The 14,975-nt window shown below is 37.4% G+C and overlaps 1 protein-coding gene across 1 annotated transcript in view; it reads right to left on the minus strand.

Annotated features, from left to right (window-relative positions):
- The window catches only part of cnksr3 (cnksr family member 3), an 82,956-nt gene that overhangs the window by 23,517 nt on the left and 44,464 nt on the right, over positions 1–14,975 (minus strand). Inside the window, exons 4-7 of the mRNA XM_051654797.1 lie at positions 13,846–13,933; positions 10,743–10,784; positions 172–291; positions 25–84 (exon numbers count right to left, since the gene is read on the minus strand). Coding sequence (XP_051510757.1) covers positions 25–84; positions 172–291; positions 10,743–10,784; positions 13,846–13,933 — 310 coding nt within the window. The remainder of the gene's footprint in view (positions 1–24; positions 85–171; positions 292–10,742; positions 10,785–13,845; positions 13,934–14,975) is intronic.

Raw genomic sequence — 14,975 nt, forward strand, 5'->3', positions numbered from 1 at the left:
GTGAGTTAAAGGCATTTGACTCACATTTTCTGTGGTTCCAGTAATGACGTGTAGCCCATCGTAAGTGGATTTGATGTACATTCCCTTTAAAAATAAACAAACAATACGCAGTTTTTACGCAATGAGTGAAACAATGCCACCAAGCCGTGCGCAAATCTAGATGACACTTACCAGTCCCTCGCCCGGATTAATATTGCTGATGTGGACTTCCTCCAAACAGGTCATGTGACTCTTCAAAGGGTCAGAGGTCATCCTCATGGTAGCATCACAAATGCCAGTCAACACCCGTGACTTAAATGAACAGAAGGCATAGTGTTATCATCAAATTTTTAGGAAATCTTCTTGAAAGCCATTACGTTTGTTTGACAAAGCAAACATACTGTTTAGGGTCCAAAATCCCTAACTCTTTTCTAATACTAACTCCTAGAGCTTTCAAGCAAAAGTGCATCCACCAAACAGGGTACAGACCTTCAGACTGTTTCAACTCTGGTTGCTATATTTTTTAAAACTGACTGGATGCAAGATTTTTCTGTAGCTGATTATCAAAAGTCCACAAAGTCTCATAGAATTTCATTGACTGAATGTTCTGAGTCAGTCTTGGAATGTTTGTGAATTTAAAGTCCACCTGTTAAACAGTTAATCTACAATCCATCCAGCCATTTATCCATCCATCCAACATCCATCCAACCATCCAACATCAATCCATCCATCCATCTGAAGGTGGCTATCTCTAAAACCTTGAACATTCAAGACTTTAAAAGTTTTGATTTTTACATTTTCAGACAAGGCTTTATCAATCCCAAATCAACGTTTGTTTTGATGAACTTCATGATATTTGGCAGTTGTATTTGGTGATGCTAGTGGGGCACAAATTACACACTTCAGCTATAAGGCCAGAAGCATACTTTTCGTATGATGTGAAAAACGCGAATGCTTGGCCAGTATATTGCAAGCATTTGATCCTTTTGAACACATTTAATATAGCGTATGTATCGGCCTAAGAGTATCCAATTGTTTCTTTTCAATTTGTATTCTATCACTCATTCTTTCAATGTTCAGAGCTTTTTTTATGGTTCTTGGGAAAACCATAAGTCACAATCTATGAAGTGGCTTGAATTATGCTGGATCTGGAGCAAAGGTCATGGAGCTTGGAACATTGATGCATCACCAGCAAAAAAAAAAAAAAAGCTCCCTCATGGTAGCTGCTACATGCAAAATAAATTAATAATGGGTGACAAATATGCCTGTGATTTGGTATTTCTACAATTACATCAGTAACTTAAAACCTTTGCATTGGGTAATGCTGCATCCACACCAATAGATGTCAGTATAAAATTGTATTGACCAGTGAAACATAAACAAAAAAAATCTTGGTGCACGTTTAATGTCAACATGAAACTGCATTCGCAACCCATTTTACTTCTGTAATGTGATGTATTTATGATTAAACAAAAAATGAGAAAGAAATGTAGAACAAGACTTGATTTTATTCATCAGGAGGTATTGTGGGTTCGAGTCCACCATATTCGAGTACGAGTCAAGTCCGAGTCTTTAAACAATCGAGTCCGAGTCCAAAAGGGGCCGAGTCGGACTCAAGACAGAGCCCATAACAGGCAGAGTCCGAGTCAAGTCCAAATGAATCTGTTCATGAATCTGAATAAAAATTGTAACCGTAAACTCAACATCAATATTTTAAGCTTATTTTACACTTCACAACTAAGAAAAACAGTTTGTCAATATAAATGTTACAAAAACACCTCTGTTGCATTTCATATTTACATTTTATGATTAGTATCCTGCTGAACAGACTTCAAGCGTCAAGTCCAGAGAGAGAGAGAGAAAATGGTAAGGGCGCTTGCACCTGAGCTAGATTATGTGTAACACCTGTCTCTAACTCCAGTGAGCATGGGAAGAGCGGCATATAAGCAGCCATGCCACCAGCAGAGAGGGAGAGAGAGTCTGTTATGTTTGTGAAGCTGATGTGTTTAAGTTACTATGTGCCTGTGAAGCTGACGTGTTTGTGAAGTTGTAAAGCACTGAAGTGGCCGATTAAATGTCCTACCTGAGCCTGGAAAAACCTGCTTCCCTGTTCCCCTTCCCTTCTGTTTGTGAGCTGTTACAGTCATTAAAACCAGAGTTATTATAATTTCGAATTTTTGTATAGTTTTTATTTCTACATTTTCAATTTGTCAATTCAATTTAATTTAGTTTTATTTAAAATTATCCCTATCTAAAGAAATAATAGTTTATACTGAGATTTCTTTCTGAATCTTTTTTCTCTATCTGCTGACAGATTTGGAAAAATACACACTGTACAAATGAGTCAACACAGTAGTAATTAGCACTCGCTGAGAAGTTATGTCTCACGATTTGACTGCAAATGCTACATCCAAAAAAACACTGGAAAAGCCCACTGATAATATTAGGGCCATGTCGTCATGGACATGATTTTCTAGTTAATTTGTGGGAAACCGCACAATGCAGGGCAGTTCTGCGTGCTGCTCCTGTACCTATATCCTTGATGCATCTCGCAGCAGCTGATATTGATATTTACTTGAGCGGCAGCCGCGTTAATCTGCAATCAGTCTGAAATCTTTAAATTCCAACCAAAGAAAATTTAATTAAGCTCTTCTTTAACTGCAAAAACATGGAGAATAATAACTCTGAGTCATAACTGTCCTTCAAAAGTGTCAGAGATATAGGCTAAAAAAAGATGTGCATAAGTTACCTTATAGTTTATGGTTTACAATAAAAATAAAATAAACATTTAAAATAAAAATATCATAACCAACTAAATTCAACTCATAACATGAAGTTTAGCTTCATACATAAACTTCGTCATTGAATAATACATTTATTTTATAGTCTATAATTAAATTATAAATAAATCATTTCACTGCCCAAAATATCCTAATATTTAATTGTTCATGGTTGAATGTTGTGAATGGTGAACAAATGCTGTAAAAGAATGTATTTTAAGCAGCTCGTCAATGCTTTGAAACTAGTCAATCAATAATGAATAGGTGCTGTTTATCTGTTTAGAGTTGCTGTCTGCTTTAGCAATAACGCTTTTTCCCCCAACTATTTAAAAAGTTACACAGTTAATTCATCAAGCTATTATGGACCAGTTCAAGCTGACAACACTGCATGGACCACAAGAGACTACAGAGGCCTTCATGTGTAGATACATTACACCTAAAAAGACCACATCCAATATTAATAATATTTTTATGTATTTTGATTTCAATATGCTTTTAGTGGGTGACTTGATTCAATGAAGTTCTTGATTTTAAGATTTTAACCACGATGAAACCACAATGCGAGCACCGTCTTGGCTGCACAAATGCCACACGCAATTTTACCAGTTGTCAGGTCCCAAGTCGTGTGAAACTGCCTTGTTTAGTTTCTATTACATTGGATACATACCCATATTTATGTTTTCGTCGTGCCAGCCATTTCGGTAGTCGATGTTATTCAGTAGTCTCAGTAGTAACATTCAAGCGTATTGGTTGACTGAAGAGTGTGCTTGTGCACGTGAGTATGTGTGTGCGTGTATTTGCTTAAACACAGTGAAACAACTCTGGCTACGTCTATGACTTCAGGGGTTAATAAAGCTGCATGCACACAGAGATGTGTTCATTCATTTCTGTTTTGTTATTTATTTATTTTTTCATTGGATCACAAATGTCATGGACTCGGCTGGACTCAAAAAAATCCCGAGTCCCAAAGGCTCAAGTCCGAGTAAAAAATGCATCTGAGTCCGTGACATGTCCAAGTCCATTAAAATTGTCCAAACTCGAGTACCCCAACTCTATCAGGAGGACTAGATTGGATTGTGAAAAGTGGTTGAAAAAAAGAGGCATTCTATTGTGTTTCAGACAGATCTGCACTCTGTTGTGGCCATCGCAGGTGCTGGAGGACCTCTTGTGAGTACACACTACTGACTGACAGTGGATGGATGAAAGACATGAAATCAAAACTCACTGCATTTACTTAAAAAAAAAATGTACATATATAGGGGGAGGGGGTTGTGGGGTTTAAATGTTGATTTTATATATATATATATATATATATATATATAAAAAATCAACATTTAAACCCCACAACCCCCTCCCCGACCCCGCCCCCCCCAAAAAAAACAATATACATTGTGGTCAATATACATACATACATACATATACAAACATAAATACATATACATATATAATAATCATACAAACTATAATACACTACTCTCTCCACACCCCACCCGAGAGCCCTCAAAAAACTCCAAATACCTGCCCCATTTCAGAACAAACTTATCCAAGCCACCCCGTCTTCCAGATGACACCTCCTCATAAGCTGCCACCCTCCCCACCTCCGTGTACCACTCCGGATATGGGGGAGCACCAGCTGACCTCCAACCCCTCAAAATAACCTGCCTGGCGATCATCACACATGTCAGAACCCAGTTCCCTATATGGCCATCCCCCACATCGATGACTGCCCCATCGCCCAGAACACAAAGTCTGGGGCAAAATGAAACCTGAGTGCCCACCACGTCGCACACAAAATTCTGAACCTTCGACCAGAATTTTTGGATCTCGACACACCACCAAAAAACATGGGCAATGTCTCCATCCTCTGATTGGCATCTCCAGCAGGTGGGTGTGTCTTTAAGACCGAGCCTATACAGTCTAGAGGCGGTCCAATAAAATCTATGCAAAATTTTGAATTGTATAAGACGTACCCTTGCATCACTAGATGCAGACTTAATGTTTTTAAGAATCTTAGCCCACACTACTTCCTCCAATGCCAAGTTGAAATCTTTCTCCCATACTCTCTTGAGAGAAGTTAAAGCTCCGTCCCCCATACTCTGAATTAACAGGGAGTAGTACACTGATGCCTCATGACCTTTTCCAAAAGCCGCAATCACCTCTCCCAAAGCATCTGCCTCCTTAGGGGGATGTGTGCTACTCCCAAAAATAGTGCAAAGCAGGTGGCGCAGTTGTAAATACTTATAAAACTGATGTCTGGGGATCCCAAAAGTTTGGACCAAGTTTTCAAATGATCTCAACACACCACCTTCATATAGGTCACCGAGTGTAACAACCCCCCTCACAATCCATTCCGGCCAGCAGAAAGGAGACTTGCCAATACATAGTCTTGGGTTCTGCCAAATGCTCGAGGCAGCATTTAAATAAGTGTCCAATTTAAACAATCTGGACACTTTAGTCCATACTGAGTGTAAATGCGAAATAACGGGGTGTAACTTAACTTTTCCATTAGTTTGATAGAGATGCTTTGTAATGGCGAAATAGGGGCAAGAACTGCCTGTTCAATAACAAACCAGGGAGGGGCTCTCTCAGGTGGAAGTGACCAATGAGCCAAATGTCTGAGACTGAACGCATAGTAATAAAACAAAATCTTGGGTAGGCCTAGCCCTCCTTTGTCTATCGGCCTATGTAACTTATTGCAATCTGGGACGTTTACCATTCCAAATGAAGGACTTCGCTATGCTATCAAATTCCTTGAAATAAGAGAGGGGGACATCTACAGGGAGAGATTGTAGCAGGTAGTTAAATTTTGGAATACAATTCATTTTAATAACATTAACCTTCCCAATCATCGATAAATGTAATGAAGCCCACCTGCCCACATCGCTCGAAACCTTTTTATTAAAGGGGCAAAATTAACACTAACTAAATCAGACAAATTTGCTGTGAATAAAATCCCCAAATACTTAATGCCCTGTTTGGGCCACTGGAAGGCGCCCGGCTGAAAAGCCGTTACTGGGCAGTACGCTGTCAAAGCCAAAGCTTCGGATTTAGCCCAATTGACTTTGTATCCTGAAAACTTGAAAAAGGAATTAATAATTCTGTGGAGGCAAGGCAAAGATCTAGTAGGTTCAGAGACAAATAATACAATATCATCTGCGTAAAGCAGAAGCTTATGCGGCATACCTCCCGCCACCACGCCTGGAAAATCATCCTCTTTTCTTATCGCCGCTGCTAATGGTTCCAGGGCAAGACAGAACAATAATGGGGAAAGAGGGCAACCCTGCCGAGTGCCCCTTTTCAAAGTAAAATAATCTGAGATTAATCCATTTTTTTGTACCGCTGATACAGGGTGTCTTTAAAGTAACTTAATCCAACCAATAAATGTACTCTCGAACCCATACATTTCCAAAATCTTAAAAAGATAATCCCATTCTACCATATCAAACGCCTTTTTGGCATCAAGTGAGATGGCAGTGATTGGAGATTGATCATTCGCTACTGACCACATGATATTGATGAAATGCCTGATGTTATCAGAAGAGCTGCGGCCTCGAATATACCCCACCTGATCTATGTGTATAAGAGATGTCATAACTTTACTTAATCGATTAGCCAAAATTTTTGACAATATTTTTACATCTAGTTGGATAAGGGAAATTGGACGGTAACTTTTACACGGCTTGGATCTTTGTCCTTTTTAAGAATCAGACTGATCCGGGCTTGTGTCATGGTTGGAGGAAGCTTTCCATTCTTTAATGATTCAGTATAATCTTCTAACAAAAGTGGAGCCAGTTCTGTAGCATAAGATCTAAAAAATTCTGCGGCAAAACCATCTGGCCCGGGAGCCTTGCTAGTAGGTAAAGCCTTAATTACCTCGTCAAGCTCCTCCAAGGTTATCTCAGAATCAAGAGAGTTTTTTTGCTCAGTCGTCAGTTTAGGAAGATCTAATGGTTCCACAAAGTTTCTAATATCTTCATCAGTAGACGAAGATGTGGAACTATAAAGATCAATATAGAACTCTTTAAAGGTATTATTAATATCAATGGCTGAGGTAAATATTTCACCACCAGCAGATTTCACTGAGGGAATGGTAGAAAAAGACTCTCTCTGCTTTATATATCTAGCCAAATGCTTCCCTGCTTTGTCACCCGACTCAAAGTATGACTGCCTTGCCCTGAATAACCAAAACTCCACTTTCCGTGACAAAATAGTATTATATCTATATTTCAATCGGGTTAATTCTCTGAGGCCATCAGCTGACATACGGTGCTTCAGCTCTGCCTCTGCACTTTTAATATTTCCTTCCAACTCCACGAGTTCTCGTGCTTTGGATTTTTTGATGAATGAGGCATACTGTATGATCTGGCCCCTAAGAACTGCTTTAAATGCCTCCCAAGCCACGCCCACAGAGGATACTGAGGGCCAGTTGGTCTCCATGTAAACATAGATTTCAGTCTTTAACATTTGTTGGAAATCAGGATTTTGCAGAAGGGATACATTAAGGTGCCAACTATATGATTTCTTTTTCTCTATATGTGGCATCACCTCTAAACTCACCAGGGCATGATCTGAGACTAAAATGTTTCCAATTGAGCAATCAACAACAGATGAAATTAGGGATTTAGATATAAAAAAAAAATCTATTCTAGAATAAATCTTATGGACTGATGAAAAAAATTTATAGTTCCTACCAGATGGGTTCAAAAGTCTCCAAATATCCGAAAGACCAAGATTTTTACACATCCTGCGAAGCGTCAGTGTTGCTCTAGGGGGCTTACACACTTTTGCTTCACTATGATCAAGGACTGAATCCATCAAAAGATTGAAGTCTCCTCCCAATATTATATCATGAGGGGTGACAGCGGTTTGCAACATCCCTTCAAGATCTATAAAAAAAGCCCTGATCATCAGCGTTAGGTGCGTAAATATTAGCCAAAATCAACCTTTGCCCCTGAATTTCAGCCAAAACAACAATTACTCTTCCCAATTTATCTCTAATCTGTTTGAGACATTTGAATTGTAAATGTTTATTAATCAATATAATGACTCCCTTGCTCTTACTTCTGCCAGCACTAAAGAAAACATGTCCACCCCATATCTTTCCAAATTTTTCAGCTTCCTGCGGGGAGAGATGTGTTTCTTGAAGAAACACTATATCATATTTCTTACGTTTAAGAAAAGAAATAACCGTCCTTCTTTTTATGGGGTGCCCCAACCCTTTTACATTCCATGTGGAGAGAGATAGTACACTTATATTAACAACTGACATATTGATATAATAAAAAAATAAAATAAATTGTGTGCCAAAAACAAAATTATGAAGACCACATTCCCATTAGTGAAACAATCAACCCCCGAACATCCCCCCGAACAAAACAAACAGAAAAAAGAAAAACGTGCACATTAACCCTGCGCATGACAGTGCCAACCGGCGACAATCCCTCTAAACTCAAAAGGTCCATGAACGCCCTTGAGTCCCCACGACAACTTTGCCATCGGATTGCTCAATTTAATTACATAACAGAAAATACTTTGTGAAATAAACTCAGTCAATAGGAAGAATGAACACAAAGAACATGCAGATTCATTCACAGAACTGTCTCAAAGGTGTGATCTTCCACAAAACAAATTTCAGCTGATATAAAACCATTCAGATTCCTCAGACAGACAAATGAATGTTCAGTGAGCCAGCTGTTATGAGTTCAACGGATGACGTAATCATTCCAATGTCTCGTAAAAAAAAAAAAAAAAAAAAACTCAAAACAAACCACAGCCAGCAGGAGGAATAAGCATGAAGAACGAACAGATTAATCCACAGCTGTTCCAAAGGAATGTTATTCAACAGAACAAGCTCCAGCCGCTATGCGGAACCAATACAAAAAGAAACAAAACCGGCATCCCGGTTCCCCCGGATGATCGAGTCAATTCACTCAGAGGCTGCATAAAAGTATATACCATGACTTACACCATCCATCAGCTTTATAAAAGACATCCTTTGTGTGAGCATGTAGATATTTTGCGGTCATCCATAATGTCCACTCTCAATCTGTCTGGGAACTTCAATGCAAAAGTTTCTTTAAGGAAAGTGTTATTCACAAAACAAGCTCCAGCCACACGGTGGAGCCAACGCAAAAAACCTAAAATGTCGCCCAGCTTCCTCAAGAGTAAGTACAGCGAGTCAGGCCCACTCACATGAGAAACATCCAATGGTTTACTCAGTCATTGATTCTATAAAAGACATTGCCAGATTTGGACATGTGAATACTTTGCGACCGTTTTTCGTTTCTATTCTCAGTTTGGCAGGAAATATCAGAGCAAACAAGATCTTTTTCTGATGTAAGAGTTTCTTTCATTCCTTGAACCGATCGCGTTTCTCTCTTGTCGAACTCGCAAAGTCCAGGAACAAGAAAATATTATGGTTCTTCCAAGAAAGCTTCCCTTTGCTCCTCGCCTGGCGCAACACAAGATCTTTATCGGATGATCTCAGAAATCTGGCCAGAATCGGTCGGGGCCTGTCTCCCTCAGCAGATCTCCGAGCCGGCACTCTGTGAGCTCGCTCGATTTCCAGCTTGTGGCCTGTTATGTCGAGCAGACTTGGGAAAAACTCCTCTAGGATTTTCACCATATCTCTGCCCTCCTCATGCTCAGGAATTCCAACAATTTGAACGTTATTCCTGCGGTTTCTATTCTCAAGATCTTCAATCTTGTCAAGGAGATGTTCCAAATCAACTTTGGTCGCGGGCGGATTAGCGGTCCGAAGATTCCAGAAAATCGATTCTTTTTTCAACATCAGTCACTCTTGTAGCTAACTCAGAGAATTTTGTTTCCATCGCCGTAATCGATCGACGTATTACAGCAAGATCCTCCAAGTCAGCAAGAATCTTCGTCAACATCACCGACATGTTGGACAATTGACGCTGGATTCCTTCTCCCACCGCACCATCCAAATCGAGTCCCCGGTCTGTAGGCCTGTCGGGGCTTTCATCCTGAACACGTAAGTATCTTTTAATGTCTCCAGAGCCAGAGGATTTTGACTTCTTTGCCATGTTTTGCAACAAAGGGCAAATATGTAACTAGGTGTATCAAATTTCACCAGATTATAACATGAGAATAATCGAAAATTCAGTAAAGTGCCCAGAGCTCGTCGCTCACACATCCGCTCCTTGCATGGCGTCACGTGACCCCCCAGAACTATATTCATTAGTCTAACCCACTGTGATTGATGATTAAGGGAATATGGCCTCATATTTATACCCCTGTGAAACAGGAAGTCATGGGTGAACAATTTCATGTTCCTAGTCACCCAGGTGCACAAAGAAATGTAAAATATGAATGGGAATATAATTCAGATATATTTTACTCATAAGAATTTCTAGAGGTGCCAATAATTGTGGCCAAAATATTTGGGAGAAAAATATTTATTTAATAATGAGATACTTCCCATTACTTACCTTCAATTAAAGGTTTGATTTTTGTGCATTTATTGAATGAAAGATCAAAGAGGATAAACAATGCAGATTTGTTTTTTTCACAGCCTTCTTTGCTCATATTTACCAAGGGTGGCAATATTTTTGGCCACCACTGTATTACTTAGACATACTTTTATAAGACTTCAGGGTCCTTTTTTAAGCTTTAAAGTGAGGCACTATCCACTACCATTGTATTAAAAAGACACTGAGGGATCTTCATCAAAACATCTTCTTTTGTGTTTCGCATAACTAAGTGTTACAGGATTGGAAAAAAATGAGGGTGACTAAATAATGAATGGGTGAACAATTCCTTTAAATGGAATCTGTGAGGGACATTTATACAGTGTTATCTACCACAGAATGCTCTGGCAGTTCCTGAGAAAAACATCTTAACACAACACTAAACAAACAAAAGAGCTGAGATAAGTTTGCATGCCTGCATAATGTTGTTGCTTCTGGGGAATTTATGAATATACTGTCTGTAAAATGGTTGACAGGGAGACTTTCTACTTACCACTTCTAATATCTTCTCCTCCATTTCAAACACTGTGCAATCCTGCAATTAAAGAGGGAGGATTCGCATTGAGATGCCACAGTATGCTGAGTTCCCACAGGAAAATATGGAATGGTAAACATGAAATCAAAATACCAAAAGCAAGAATTTCAAACGGAATGTGCTGACAAACGGCGAAGAGCCTATTGCCTGTGTTTAAATATAATTTGAAAAACAAGTTTGACAGGATAAATGGTGCAAGTTTTTAGGGCTGGAGTTTCAGAGCTGTGAGACTAAGAGCAAAACAGAGCCGAGTGATCGAACACAGGTATGAGATCTCCTTGTATACATGAAGAAATTAGCTCAGACTCAGTGGAACCATTTTTTTCCTCTGTGCTTCAGGAGACATGTGTCTTCTAAGAGTTCAAGACCTACAGTGGCCCCAAAAAGTATTTGCACACTTACGACACACTTAAAAATGAATGTTTTTGCATTATTAGATAACAGAATATCAAACCATGTGTAGCCTACATATTATTACCGTAAATGGGGATTTGTCTTCACATGTGTTAAAATGTAAGATAACACTCTCTATGAAGCCGATATTAATAATGCATTTGTAATGTCTCATAATACACCTTATATGTTACAGTATATGGTAACACTTTATAATAAAGTGCCATTTGTTAACATTAGTTAATGCATTATCATTAACAGGTATCATTAACAAACAATGAACAATATATTTATTACAGCATTTATTAAGCTTTGTTACTGTTAGCCAGGGTTGGGGAGTAATGAAATACATGTAACGGGATTACGTATTTAAAATACAAAAAATAAGTAACTGTATTCCACTACAGTTACAATTGAAATCATTGGTATTTAGAATACAGTTACATTCAAAAAGTATTTAGATTACTGAACAGATTACTTTGTATTTTTATTGTCATTTGTTTCATTTAATATTTAGTCCTTTCAGATGGAAAATATAAATGATACGATCCAAAGTGCATTTGAACATCGGTGAAACACTTTCTTATGATGTGTTACATTCATACGAGCAGACAGAGAAGTAAGTTTGAAGTAAGTTTGGAGCAGAAGAAATTGAAATAAACCTTGTGTAAATTGTCAGCTGTACGCTAAGCTAAAATGCTATTTCTTTACATTCACATGTTACCAGGCACGATCATATTTTTTATCAAGAAAATTCACGTTAGATCATAATTTCTTTTTTTCTAGTAAGACCTTTGATATTAGGGCAAAAATCATATTCTTGATAATAATTTTTATATTGTTTTCCTGTAAAAATATCTAAAAATCCTTAAAACAAGATCAATTTGATTGATCTTGTTTTAGAAACAACACTGCATAAGATATTTAGGTTTTTCAGAGAATGTATTTTTAACGTGTATTTTGTCTTACTGTACTGGCAGAGTTTTTATAGTCAAAACAAGTGAAAAAAATCTACCAGTGCTGAAGAAGTAATCCAAAGTATTTAGAATACGTTACTGGCCTTGAGTAATTTAACAGAATATGTTACAAATTACATTTTACAGCATGTATTCTGTAATCTGTAGTGGAATACATTTCAAATGTAACCCTCCCAACCCTGCTGTTAGCTAATAAATGTACAATTGCTCATTGTTAGTTAATGTTAGTTCATATTGCATCCACACTCACAATGTTAACAACTACAACATAAGATTTTAAAAATGTATTAGTTAATGTCGTAATTAACAAACATTAATAAATGCTGTAAAAGTGTTGTTCATTGTTAGTTCATGTTAACTAATGTTGTTAACATTATAACACTTCTCTATCCATGGTTATTCCTTAGAGTATAATGTATATAACATGACCAACATCAAATTTCATTTGCAGAAGTTATAATGTATTATCAGTATATACTATATGTATATTATATATATTAGGTATGCTTTAAGTAAAATGAAAAAAACAACGTCTTCTTATAAACATCCATAAGATATTTTTAAGTTGCTATTAGACATTACAAGATAAGCTTGTAAAATTCTTGTTATATATTTGCACATATTTGCAAGATTTATTATACATTTCCATTAGGTCTAATACTATGGCCTAGTCAGACTTAAATTACAGACTGTTTGGCAAAATTACATGACTTAATGTCTCAAATTTATATTGTGAATGTGTGTTCCATTATATTCTGTGCATTTATATAAGTTCCATTATATAAGCTTGATTTGTAATGTATTTTATGTTACAAGTTTATGGTATGGCTGTTTATAAGAAGACATTGCTTTTGTAACTTAATTTGCTTAAGGCAAATTATAATGCATTTTATGTGCAGATAAAATGCAATGCTGATTGTGTTATAATGCATTATACTCTTTAAGGTAACAATAAATACATTAAGTATTATAATGAATTATAACTATAGTTACAATTATCTATAAGAAGTTGTAACATATTATAAGGTGTATAATGACACATTATGAATGCAATATAATGCATTTGTAATGCCTTTACAATGCACTATAAATATGGGTGTGATGAGGAGGAGGGGGTGGCTGGGCCGTGAGGATGCATGGCCGGCGCTGAATCAGATGATCAACAGGAGAGTGAGATAAAGGGGGGCTGGAGACGCCAGTTCGAGAGAGAGAGACACGCACGTGGCAGTGCTGCATGTGTGTCTGTGTTCGTTTATGGTTTATGTTGTTTTAAGTTCATCAGTTTATCATTAAACCTTTATGTTGACTGTTTAGCCGGTTCCCGCCTCCTCCTTGCCCATCCTTACAATGGGCTTCACAGAAAGTGTTACCAAATATAATTATAAAAAAGGTTGTTTCAAAAGTAATTACAATTTGCAACATGAATTAGGTTTTTGTATTTAATACTGTGTAGTGGATCAATTTACTGCAGCCTTGGTGAATAAAAGTATACATTTCTTTCAAAAACATAAAAATGTCTTAGTGATTCTAAACTTTTGAATGGTATCTCCATTTGGAGAGTGACACACTACATTAGGCAATATCGAGTGTAGCCACACTATTTAACAGACTTTCATGTGATTATTACTATTGGAACAAATGCTTGCAGGGCTTTGAATAAGTGAGCAATGCTGGAGGACACAATAACAAACCTTCTGTACAGTTGTGGTCAGTTCCAGACAGAGCTGAATGATTCTGTTCTTGGTCGAAGTGAAATCACTGACACCAGTGAGGGGAGTCCTTTGAAATAAATGAAGATAGCAAAGTGTGACTTATCCAAACCCTCATAAGGTGTTAAAATGTTTGTGAATTCTGGAATGTGTAATTTCAAGCCCAAACATGTGCTGCACGTATAATGTATGTAAGACTGTGTTTGTATGTCAACTGTCTGTCTGTATGACAACACATAGGAAGACTGTTTTGACTGAACACCAACCCAAAACAATAGTTGGTGAGAAAGCTGCAATTAAAAAAATGTCACACCAATGCTTATTTGGAATTATTTCCGAATAATATCTTGACAGTTATTTGCCTGACCCTCTGCACTTCAGTGCACATGTATTCACTGAGCATATCCAGCAAACACATTTATGCTCTTAAATGTTTTTCCAAATATTACATTTTGGTGTTCAGTGTATTTATGTTCAAAGGTGTTCAACAGTGAAAAAGTCCCACTGTAACACTAGTTCTATTCAAGTGTTTTTAACTTGAAAATGAAAATCTGTATAAATTATCAACATTTGTCAACTTTGCTATGAGCTGACGGAGCCATGGACTTGTAAATGATGTGGGTGATTTGACATAATGTGAAATGGCGCTCCTGTGGGAGACCCAACTCAGTCGAATGAGAAGTCGTAATAATAGTATGAGATGGCAAAATCATAAGAAATTGGCTCATACAAAAACATACAACTTTTACTCCCATAGAAAATAAACAAACCAACAAATGATGTTAATATATTTTCCCTAAATTTCACCCCAACATAAACCAAACCGTAAGATCTAACCCCTTACCAAAACCCTAAACCAAAAAATTATTTTAATAGGAAAAAACTTTTGTATAGCGGGGGGTGGGGGATGGGGCGTATTACAGGTTATTGACATACATCAGTCATTTGTATTGCATAAATAAATACTGAAAGAGTAACCAATCTGTTTGTTGATTGGTTGGTCTCTATGGGAATAGAAGTCATACCTTTTCATTACAAGTTGTCATAAGACTATGCTGTAGTTTCTATCGTTACACTCCCTTTGCATAATGTTAGCCAAAGTTGTTGATACA

Source organism: Myxocyprinus asiaticus, chromosome 25 (genome assembly GCF_019703515.2).
Source record: "Myxocyprinus asiaticus isolate MX2 ecotype Aquarium Trade chromosome 25, UBuf_Myxa_2, whole genome shotgun sequence".
In the NCBI taxonomy this organism is placed as follows: Eukaryota; Metazoa; Chordata; class Actinopteri; order Cypriniformes; family Catostomidae; genus Myxocyprinus; species Myxocyprinus asiaticus.